Source organism: Orcinus orca, chromosome 15 (genome assembly GCF_937001465.1).
Source record: "Orcinus orca chromosome 15, mOrcOrc1.1, whole genome shotgun sequence".
NCBI classification, from domain to species: Eukaryota; Metazoa; Chordata; class Mammalia; order Artiodactyla; family Delphinidae; genus Orcinus; species Orcinus orca.
The window spans coordinates 77,497,641-77,509,840 of NC_064573.1; the positions used below are offsets into that span (position 1 = coordinate 77,497,641).

The 12,200-nt window shown below is 44.3% G+C and overlaps 1 protein-coding gene and 1 non-coding gene across 2 annotated transcripts in view; one reads left to right on the forward strand and one right to left on the reverse strand.

Moving 5' to 3' along the window:
• The first annotated feature begins 345 nt into the window (after positions 1-345).
• The window catches only part of FBXW8 (F-box and WD repeat domain containing 8), a 114,131-nt gene continuing 102,276 nt past the window's right edge, over positions 346-12,200 (forward strand). The window contains exon 1 of the mRNA XM_004281497.4: positions 346-756. Coding sequence (XP_004281545.1) covers positions 436-756 — 321 coding nt within the window. The 5' untranslated portion in view covers positions 346-435. The remainder of the gene's footprint in view (positions 757-12,200) is intronic.
• On the reverse strand, positions 10,228-10,334 carry LOC117197296 (U6 spliceosomal RNA). Its single transcript, XR_004477871.1, has one exon. It is a non-coding gene; the product is annotated as a U6 spliceosomal RNA (small nuclear RNA).

Consider the following 12,200-nt stretch of genomic DNA (forward strand, 5'->3'; position numbering starts at 1 on the left):
TTCGTTTGTTGAACGCCTCCTCCTTCCCACCCCCTCACTTGAATGCAAACCCCAAGAGGGAAGAGATTATTTTTGTTGCTGCAGATTCAAATACTGAATTCTCAGCATCTGACATAGTAGTTGCTCAATGCATGTTTGAATGAAAAAACAGGGCTTGGCGCACACTCTGCGCTTGGCAAAAGCCACAAGCGGAAAGTTGAAAAGCTGGGGGCGGGGGCAGGGCACAGACCTCGGCCTGGGTTGCCGCAAGCCAAAGCGCCAGGGACAGCCGGAGGGGAGCACTGGGGGCGGGGCGGGGCGGGGCCGGGCAGGCCACCCGGAACCCGAGCGCGGCAGCGGCGGCGGTTTCCGGTGGCGGCGGACACTTCCCGCGGAGGGACCGTCCCGTGGCACCTGGTGGGCCGAGGGGGACGCGGCGGGCCAGGAGCGGCGGCGATGGCCGACCACAGTCTGGACGAGTTCCGCCGGCACTGGCAGGAGGAGCTGGCGCAGGCCCAGGCGCTGAGGAAGCGGCGGCGGCCCGAGGCTGCCGAGCGACGGCCGTGGCGGCCCGAGGTGGTCCCTGGGCGCGGTGAGCAGCAGGCCTCGGGGTACCTGGCGCTGGCCCAGGGCCTTTTGGAGGGCGCGGGGCGGCCCCCGGCGGCGCGGGCGACCCGGGCCGAGAGGCAGGAGGCGGCGAGCCGTTCCCGCTCCCCTCCGGCCCGCGAGGCTGCCGGCGGCGGGGAGCAGCTGGTGGATCAGCTCATCCGGGACCTGGTGAGTGGCCGTCGCGTCCCGCCGAGGCACGGGCTGGCCGTCGCCCCGGTACAAATGGCCTAATGAGTTGGAAAGTAACTGTGTGCCACAGTGTGGGGGTGGGGAAATGAGTAGAGGTACACACCCCTGTGTTTGTGCGTGCATTGAGTATCTCTGGAAGGTGTGGTTCCCAGCTGGGGGCGATTTTGTCCCCCCGTTTTGGCAGTGTCTGCAGACATTTTTAGATGCCACAATTGGGGCGGGGGTGTGTTCGCTGCAGGCGTCTAGTGGGTAGAGGCCAGGAATGCTCATGAACATTCTACAATGCACAGGACAGCACCCACAAAAAATTATCTGGTCTAAAATGTCAGCAAGTATGAGACCGAGAAATCCTGATCTAGAAGGGTTCCTAAACTTTTAACAAGGTTGCCTTTGTGGAGGAGAACTCACGACGTGGATAGGAAGGAATTTTAACTTTTCTCTATATAGTGTTTGTACAGTTCAAGTTTTTCTAACTGTTCATGTATTACTTCAGTTAAAGCAGAAAAAAAACTTTTGATAAGAACCTCCATGCTAATCATAGTGCACATTTTGTGGGGCATGAATCCCTTCCAGAATCTGGAGTAAGCTAGGAACCCTTTCTCTTAAAAAAAAAAAAAAAAAAAAAAAGGCCCCTTTCACAGAGTTGTCACAATCAAGATCACCTGAAACACATTCATGTTTAACAGTTGGAAAAAGGCAGCAGGTTTTAGTGACTTAAATTGGGCTCAAAGGCAGCGTCTATGGCTTCTCAATAGGGAGTAATTCTGTAATTGCTAAGCTGTTTCCAGAAGAAATGGCTTATTCAACATAATATGTAGTTATATTCAAATAACATTAGTAGCTATAAGATTTCACAGAGTTTCTGGTTCTGTGCTCTGCCTATCTCTAAGGTTAGATATCAACTTTGTGTGTGTGTGTGTGTTGTAAGAGTTCTCATTTAATGTGTTAATTCTTATATATGAAAATTCATATTGGCGTCATGCGTGCTTGTGTAAGAAGCGGGTCATCACTGAAGAAGTCTGACATGTAAAAATTAAATTTGTCAATGCCTTGGGAAGGTGACTTAGCCCCTGATAAGTCGTTCAGGCTAGTCCAGATCTACACACAAGTTATCCCCATAAAAGTAAACTTGTAGGCTGAGGCAAGACCAGCTTTGGGGGTAAAGAGAAACAGGAATGTGGATTATTAGGACAAAGGCACATTTGGGGCCTCGCAAATCCTCCGCACTGCATGTGGCATTGTATTCAGGAGTCACAACAATCCTGGGAGGTAGGTATTGTCAGTCTCATTTTACAAACGAGGAAATGCAGGTTTTCTGTAATTTGCCCAGGGTTACCCAGCTGCAAGTTCTTGGGATTGAATTTGGATTCAGATCTGTTGGACTTTAAATTTCACCCGGTAGGAGTTCCCTAAACTTGACTTGCTGTAACAGTCACATTAAGCCTTATTAAAATATAGGTTCTGGCCCTTCCCAGCCCTGCTGCATCAGTTTCCAGAGGAGGGGCCCAGAAACCTGGTGATTGGGATGATCAGGTGAGTTTGAGACATTGTTCTCAGCTGTACAGCTTATTTTGGTTTGAAGTCTGGATTCCCTAGTCTTTCTAGTCCTAACATTCCTGAGGCACAGGCATTGATACCAAAAATAGTGGAGCCCTAACTGAAGTATCCTAAAAATGGAAGCGGCCTGCCTGCTGGAGGATCCAAGGGACTTCAGAATCTGTTTCATTTATAGTTAGAAAAAGCCTGCCCTGGAGTATATGCCCTTGATCCCTTCTGCTCCCTTTGGAATCACCACATTAGGCTCTGCTAGGCTCTAGGCTACCGTGAGGAGCATCCACACTTTGGGGCACCGCTAGTGGTTTTGTTTTTTTGTTTGTTTTTTGTACTTAGCAATCATCAGTAACACTGCTATAAATAAAAAATAAAGTAATCATAATTCATTGCGTGCTTACTTGTTTGTCTCCTGGGTATTGTCTTGTCAGGGTTTAGAGACGTTGTCTTCTTCAGTTCTCCCAATGACCCTCACCAGTGGACAGCATTAGCCCCATATGACAGATGAGGTTTAGGAAAGTAATTGTTTTAAGGGACCCGCCCAGTATCTTCAGTCTGAGAAATGATGGCAGCCTTTATAGAAAAGGTATTTCAGGGGTTGTAAGTCCCAAAGCCCACAGAGGGCAGGGAGGAAATGCAAATGAGTGAAGTAGGCTACATGTTACTCATTTGATCCTTTTTTCCCTAGTTCATCAGGTGTTGTGTCTTCAGATTCCAGCCATACTTTTGTAATAATTTGTTTCATAACGGCTACCGTTCTTTTTGTCACATTAAGTAGTAAACATAACGGTGTAGATATTGTCTTCACAATACCCCTAAAGAAAAATACTTAACCATTTTTTCTTGAAGCACAGCCCTCCTCTTGGTCTTGTTTCCCCACTTTTTAAAAATTAAAACAAAAAGGCAACCTCTCTATTGAAGTGTACCAACCATAAATGTACATCTTGATGTATTTCTAAGAGTGTACACATCAATGTAAACAGCACCCAGGTTACAGAACAGCATTACCAGCTTTTCAGAACCCGTATGTGTGCCATTCCACCCAAGGGTAACCACTCACCTGACTTCTAACGTCTTATTTTAATTTTATCTGATTTTGAACTATATAAGTAGAATCATACAACACATACTTTTGGGTTCTTGTGCACAGCATTATGTATGAGATTTATCCCTATGAATATGCCACATCTTACTAATTCTGTTGATGGGCATTATTATTTATTTATTTATTTTTGCTGTACGCGGGCCTCTCACTGTTGTGGCCTCTCCCATTGTGGAGCACAGGCTCCGGACGCACAAGCTCAGCGGCCATGGCTCACGGGCCCAGCCGCTCCACGGCATGTGGGATCTTCCCGGACTGGGGCACAAACCCGCGTCCCCTGCATCCTCAGGCAGACTCTCAACCACTGCGCCACCAGAGAAGCCCTGATGGGCATTACTGATAACTAGTTTGTTAATAGCCAGTTTGGGGCTGTCAGGAATAGTGCTGCTGTGAACATTTTGTACATCTTTTGGAACATATGTACACACTCTTCTTGGGTATTTGCTTAGGAGTGGAATTGCTGGGTTACAAGATATGTGTATGTTCAGCCTTAGTAGATAATGACCGTTTTCCAAAGTGGTTGTACTTTTTTTTTTTCACTTTTCATAGTAACTGGAGTATGTGGAATATAGTATTTCACTTTCTTCTTTGCCATAAATATACCACCACCCAACTGAGACGACATATGGCAACTGAACGTGACCCTAGCATGGATGAGATGATAGTGACGAATTGGAAAATGTTAAGCTGTGGCTGGGCTAAAAGCGAGAGCCTCTGCCCAGGTCAGCTGCTTGTGGCCGTGTAGGAATGTGGTCCTGGTGTTGCAGAGTCTTTAGGGATTTTTCCCCCCAAATTGCGATTATGTATTTTTATGTGGGCTCTATCAGTTTTTGCTACCAAAAACCCCCCAAAACTTTGGTTTAAGACAACCAAGATTTATTTAGCTCACCATCTTGCAGAGTGACAGTTGAGCTGGGCGTGAGTGGGCTCATGTACCTGTCTGAGGTTAACTCCTGTCAGCGAGGCAGCTCCACTTCTGGTTGTGTGTGTGTGTGTGTGTGTGTGTGTGTCTGTGTCTGGATTATGTGTCTTATCTTCCAGCACGTTAGCCCTGGGTGGACCTTACCAGAGTTATGAGAGCAGCAAAAAGGCAAGTCCCAATGCCCAAGTGCTTTTGAAGTCTCTGCCTAGGTCATGTTTGTTATTGTCTCATTGACCAATGCAATTCATATGGCCTCACCCAGAGTCAGATACCCAAATGCTTGAACACAGAGAGGCGTGAACAAATTAGGGGACTAGTTAATATAACTATCTACCACAAAAACTCTTCCCACTTTTAGTTTTTGTTAACATATGTACACGATAGAAAACGACGCCTCTCCTTCGACTAGATTTGCCTTGGGCCATGAGTTTGTGATCTTTGCCTTATGTCTTCCCAAGAATCCTTTGATCTGTGGGTGACTCCTGAAAAGGAAAATTTAGTTCAATTGGGACTCCCCAGAAATTGACAGGCTCATCCAGTTGACATGAAAGGGAAATAAAAAGCCGGTACCACCTCCTAACAGCCCCTCTCCCCTTTTTTCCCCACCTTTGGAGCACTCTGTTATACCAGCACATCCTGTTGTATTTTTGGTGCAGTCTCTTTCACTTCAGTTTTCAGTATCATCACTAGAGCAAGAACAACTAGTATGTTAGCAGTCAGGCGTGAAATTGCCTCTTGATGGGCACATGAACAGCATCACCTTACAGTGTCACATGGCTGGGTACAGGCAAGACCTTTGATGGACAAGCCCAGCTGAAACGAAAACTTAGAAACGACTCCCATTGAGCCTCGTCTTCTCTTGTGAAGCTTTTAGTAATAGTGCTTAGAAACCATCTGTTTCAGGTGGTGAGTTAGGGACACCTAAATTGTCTTCTTGGTATATGGTTGAGTTAGTGAAAGAAATGATACAGCCCTGCATAGAATTTTAGAGGCAGTAGGCACTTTGTCTTTTTTGTCTTTTTTCCCTTTCTCAGTAAATTTGGGCTTCTCACAGATAGTGGAATATAATTGCAAGTATGCTGCTGCTCTCTTCACTGTGGTGGTTATGAAATCCAGTTGCTCAGTCCCGTCTCTATTTAGGTGATGTGTCAGGACTCTGGGCTGCAAGCAGTCAGCACCCAACTCAAACTGGCTTAAAAAAAACCAAACTGGAATCTGTTGATTCATGTAACTGAAAATTCCAGGTGTGGTCCTTGTTCTGGGTGGTTTTATGATGTAACTAGCAGTCTCTCCATCTCTCTTTTATTTGTCCTCCCCCCACCCTAGTTTTCCTGAGATATAATTGACATAGAGCACTAACAGGTACAGCACGGTAACTTGACATATGTATATGTTACAAGATGATTACCACAGTAAGTTTAGTTAGCATCAGTTACCTCAATAGTTACAAAATTGTTTTTCTCTGTAGAAATCTCTCCATCTCTCAGTCCTGCTTTCCTTTTGTTGGCCTTATTCATAGCCTTGGCTTTATTCATAGAATTGGCTTTATCCCAATTTGGGATAAAATGGCTGCCAGCAACTCCAGTCTTATATTCTGTCAGCTTATCAACCCGGGGGAAAGAGAGCATCTGTTTTATGCAGCAGAAGTTATGAACTTAAGTTCCCATTGATCCAGACTGGGTCATGGAGCCATCCTCAAACCAGTCACTGACGCAAATTGGCCAGGCTCATATCCACTGCCCACTCCTGAAGGTAAGAGTGGGGTCAGCCCCACCTAAGCCATGTTGACCGAGAGTGGGGTGGTTTCCTAAAAGAAAAGAGGGGATGGATGTTGGGCAGAAACGACAGATGACCACTTTAAGTGGGTAACTCTTTGAAGCGGCACTAACTGTAGCAATGTAGGTGTTTTCTGTTCATCCAACACATTTATGGAATAGCTGGGTGCCGGGGAATCAGTAGTAAGCAGAATGGACACAGTCCCTGACCTCAGAAGCCTAGTGTTGCTTCTTTTAACTGAAAGGGTAACATTAATGGAGCAGGATGGCTTTGGTTACAAGTCCAGGCTCAGAATCGGGTGGACCTGAGTTCAGGTGCGGTCTCTGCTGCTGACTTGTTGTCTGACCTTGGGCAGGTCACTTACCCTGCCTTACTTATCAGATGAGGACCAGGCTAGTATGATCTTGTGTAGAGGCTGGGACATTCTTAGTGCACCAAGCTGGCTTACAATAAGTAGACAGTAAATTAAAGCTGGTGCTATTATTATCATTAGTATTGCAGAAAAGTTCATTATACTATCTCACTTCTTCTTTGCTAAAGCTTATCCCTGGTGAGCCTCTTGCTTCAGGCCGCCTCCTGGAATCCCTGGAGGGCGGTGTCTCTTGTCTTCCTCTTGTAACCCCGCCTATGGTACTCAGTGCAGTGGGGGCCCCGTCGGCATGTGTGGAATTGAAATAGCATGGGCAGAGCTGCTGCTTCCAGCAACAGCCTCACAAGGAGGCTCTGTGATGGTTAGAACCCCTGTGAACATTCAGAGCGTTACGATTTGGGTTTTCAGGCCTGATGAAAGTTTTAATACTGTTGGCCAGTATTTTTTGCTCACTTTGTCAATATTTAATTTGTCAGAGCCTACATCTATGTTGTCAGCAGGTCAATTTGATGACTTGACGTTCCTCTTTTTTTTAAGTTAGAAACAAGTAGGGGAACTGACTAATACAAAACGAGAAGGCAACCGAGTCAAATGTGAGCTCATGCACTGGCTTACCTGGAGTGACTTTCCTTCCTCTTTCTGTCCTTTGCCTTCCTTCCTTTTAAGGCTTAACTTGATTCTTGTTCCTATGTTAACTCTCCCCTGATCCCTCCAGCCCAAGGTTCTCTGCCTTTTCTTTTACTCCAACTAAAACGTTTTCTTGTCAGTGCCATGTATTTTTTTCCTGTTACGAGTGAGCACATGTCTACTTGGACATGTTTTGTAATGGTCTCTGTGTGCACTAGAACAACTTGTAACTTAGGACGTCTGTTTGTTGAAAGGTTCTGCTGCTTGAAGCAGCCTGGGCTCCATTCATTCACTCCTCAAGTACTCATTAGGTGGCTTCTTGGTACCAGGTACTCTTCTAGGCACTGAGGCTACAGCAGTGAACAAGTCAGAAAAAATTCATGCTCTTATAAAGCCCACATTCTGGGCAAGAGGGAGATGGACAATGAGCAAATAATTGTCAGGTAATAGATGCCCTGGAGAAGAAGAAAGCAGGTGGAAGGGACAGAGTGTGTATGTGTTGGGGATAGTGCTAGCCAAGAGGCCTTCCTAGGAAGGTCATGCTTATGGAAGAGGTGAGGGAGCAAGTGTGCAGAGATTGGGGGGGGGCATTCTAGGCAGAGAATGGCAAGTGCAAAGGTTCTGTGGTGGCCAGGGCCAGCTGGCCTCGTGGGCCCGTGTGACCTGTGTGGTCACATAGGGCCCCAGGCTTAGAAGCACCCTGTGCTCGGTTTAATGCTCTGTTGTTGCCATCTTGACATTCTTAATATTAAACAAGGGGCCCCGCATTTCCATTTTCCACTGGGCTCTACAAATTATATAGCCAATTTTGATGGTACGAATGTGTTTGGAGTATTTGGGACCCTTGACGTGAAACTCTTTCCACAAACAAACTATACCCACACAGGCCCCTCTGGGACCGGAAGCTTTTGATAAGGGAGCTCCCCCTCCCCCTCCCCTGCTGACTTCTTTCTGGAGAGAAAAACTGTATCCGACTAAAAGGGGGCTTTGAAAGCAGAGGTCGTGCGTCCTCTGCCTCCCTAGCTTTCTCCACTGCCCAGCCTCCTGGGGTTGCCCCAGCCCTCGCTGCCCAATCGTTTAGGTTGCTCTCTGTGTCCACCCCTTGCCAGAGTGCCCAGGGGAATCATACCAGTAGGTGGTGAATGATAATGGCTCTTGAAGTTGGGAAGCCCATTAAAAAAAATCAAATCCCATGGACGTTTAATGTGCATCTACTGTATGCAGTGCAATGTACCTGTTAGATGTTGTAGTGTTAAAAGTTCAGCTATATCATCCATGTATGCTGTCAACAAAAATTTATTGAATACCTTTTGCTCTTTCTCATAGCAAGGCAAGGGATTAGGTTAAATGTTAAAAGATAAGTTGGCTTTTTGTGGACTGCTTGGGAGCTTAACCACTCTTCACAGCATTGTTGCGTCGGAGAAGTGATTTCCAGGTTCTAAATAGCTGGCTTCCTGATGAACTTGGGAATACCTTGGGGGGCTATCTCTATTGCCTTTTGTAGACTCCAGTTTTTATTCCATTTTATGTGACAGTGATTTAGCTCTATAAAAGATTTTAGCTCTTTGGGTGTTGATATCATTTCTTATACATTTGCTAACAGTACCTCCCTCCCCCCAGCACCTGGCATGGACCTGAATTCAGATAGTATTTTGAACATAAAACACCTTATCTTACAAATGTATTGTTTTTCTTTGTGAAACATGGTTATTGTAAAAATATTGAGGAAATTCAGAAGAATAGAAAGACAAAAACAAAAATCTCTTGTAATGTTATTGCTCAGTGGCTACAGCTGTTAACAGTTTGGTGGACTTTCGTCATTTTTTTTCTTTTGTATAAATAAGAACGTGTTTTGAGACACATTTGGGAATGTAAATGAATGGCTGTTTATCTTGGCAGTGTTTCAGACCTTTTCTCCCCCTAATCAACTAATTTTATTTTTCTTAAAGAAAATGCGGGTGAAACTGGAACTCATCTGTTCCTTCTGATTGAGATTGTGTGCGTCTACTCCTTAGCAGTATGTAGAAAGTTGAGATAAATTCATGTAGAAAACAGTCTCCTTTCAGTGATAGATTTAGCAGAAATGCTATGTATCTATTGTTTGAACTCAGGTGCTTTTCTTAGTTTCTTAAAACACCATCTAGAGAGATCTTTCCTGTTGTTTGCCCTGGAGATTACACTGGGAACAAACTTTAAGTCAATTTCTTCACTTTTTACTGATTTGGCTCTTAGTAATTATCCCTCCTTCTACTAAACAAGAGAAGACAGATTAAATTTCTAACAGTAAGGCACAAAACCAGTCCATTTACAGACTTAGTCTTACATTAGCACATAAGAGTACAAATCAGCCTCCCTGGGGATGGATCTATTTGCAATTTCTCTTAGCGTTTTTTGGAGTAAGTCCAGTAGACTTTGGGAAAATCTAGTATTCACTGACTTTGAATTAACAAAGTAACCCCCATCCCTGGGAATTTGGGACATTAGGTCTGAGTGAGACCCTGGGCTTTTGGTTTAACACACACACACACACACACACACACACACACACACACACTTTTTTTGGTTTCACACACACACACACACACACACACCCCTCCACAGATGATTTTGATGTATAATACAGGACAAGAGTCACCAATATTGGAGAGAGAATCAATATCTCAACCATTAAAAAAAAAATTAAAACCCAAGTTGTATGTTGTCCAAAGGGTGTCCTTCTTTAAATTTGAAGGAATGTTAATACTTTAAATTTACTGGTCTTCTGTATGGTCTTCTGTAGCATACATTTGTCCATTCTAAATTATTCTCTAAACATTGTAGTCATACTGACTTTTTTATAGTACGACCACGTTTCCTATATTTCAAGTGTCTCTTTTCTTCTTGGAATATCTTAGTTTCTGAACTGCCAACTTGTCCATTTCCATATTTAAGTTACTATAGATATAGTTGGTTAATGTGGCCCATAACTTTTAGGGTGGCTGTATGCTTCAAAATAGCCTAGATGGAAGTCTGATAGCACCTTTTATTATTTTTAATTTTTTTTCTATTTAGAGACTGCAGTTAAATTCTTTTTTTTAACATCTTTATTGGAGTATAATTGCTAAAAATAGGGGACGCTTCACGAATTTGCGTGTCATCCTTGTGCAGGGGCCATGCTAATCTTCCCTGTATCGTTCCAATTTTAGTATATGTGCTGCTGAAGCGAGCACTGATAGCGCCTTTTAGATGGCAGGGTACTTCTCTGCACACTAGTAGCAAGTAGTAGTTTTTTGTTTGTTTTTTTTTTACTTTGTGAACCAGGGTAGTACCAAGTGAGAGTGCTTAGGACCTTCTTGCTGCTACTATTAAGGTACATGTGGTTACTGGGCTGCAGCCTCTGTCCAGGAGGTGACTCCACATCCTTGTCAAATTATGCTGTACCTGTAAAAGAATTGGATTTTTAACCACAGGATCCAGCATGCTCGTAACTCTCAGTCTTTTGTAAGGTGTTCCCCAGGTGATATGTTACTAATAATAAGAGAGAGAAGTTTATGAGTGATTTACTTAACCCTGAAGCTGCTCTAGTTTTTTGTTTTTCGGTATAATAACATCACTCTAACTTACCTGCATTCCACTGTTGCCTCCTTAGTAGAAAGGGAAGTAGGTTACCTAATGTCTCTGGAGTTGTGCATAAGAGCCCTTGTGAATGTGCTGAACACAGGACTATTTGGGAATAAAGATTAGAATTTCTGTGAAACAGTCTCCGAGATAGAGATTTGCATGCAGGTGGTTTCATGGGTTGGCCTTTCTGAGGGGTCCCACATAGAGGTCTTTATATTCAGCTGTTGAGTAGTCATTGGATGCACACTGCCCTTGAGGAGGGAGTGTAACCTGTAATGAGGCAGCTTTTTGGCCAAGGGCAGTGCCTGGGAAGGGACACAGCTATGAGCCAGTGGCAGGCAGCATTCTGGGCATCTGGGGGGAAGGTGTCATGGATCCAGAGGGGGAATCTGAGTGACCCACGACAGCCTCCACTACAAGAGCCAATGATAGAATGTCTTGCCAGAAGGATGCTAAGGGTGCAACATGAAACTTCAGCATTTGGTCTCCTGACCTTGTGGGTCTACATATTTCTTAAGATGTGGAGATGTGGACCTTCCTTTAGTATGTTGGTTTCTTTTTTTTTTCCTGCCATTCCCAGCCAGTGGTAGCAACAGGGAAGGTCATTTACATAAGAGTCTGGGACTTGATCTGTTTGGGATTGACCATCATTTTGCAGTTTAGATGCAATTCTAAGAGCACAGTGATTTTTTTTTTCCCCACTCTTCACACCTTTTATTTTATTATTATTTTAAACATTTATTGGAGTATAATTGCTTTACATTGTTGTGTTAGTTGCTGCTGTATAACAAAGTGAATCAGCTATATGTATACATATATCCCCGTATCCCCTCCCTTTTGTGTCTCCCTCCCACCCTCCCTATCCCACCCCTCTAGGTGGTCACAGAGCACTGAGCTGATCTTCCTGTGCTATGCGGCTGCTTCCCACTAGCTATCTGTTTTACATTTGGTAGTGTATATATGTCCATGCCACTCTCTCACTTCGTCCCAGCTTACCCTTCCCCCTCCCCGTGTCCTTAAGTCCACTCTCTACGTCTGCTTCTTTATTCCTATCTTGCCCCTAAGTTCTTCAGAACCCCTTTTTTTTTTTTAGATTCCATGTATATGTGTTAGCATACGGTATTTGTTTTTCTCTTACTTCACTCTGTATGACAGATTTTAGGTCCATCCACCTCACTACAAATAACTCAAATTCGTTTCTTTTTATGGCTGAGTAATATTCCATTGTATATATGTGCCACATCTTCTTTATCCATTCATCTGTCAGTGGACGTTTAGGTTGCTTCCATGTCCTGGCTATTGTAAATAGTGCTGCAGTGAACATTGTGGTACATGTGTCTTTTTGAATTATGGTTTTTGCAGGATGTATGCCCAGTAGTGGGATTGCTGGGTCATATGGTAATTCTATTTTTAGTTTTTGAAGGAACCACCATACCGTTCTCCATAGTGGCGGTATCCATTTACATTCCCACCAA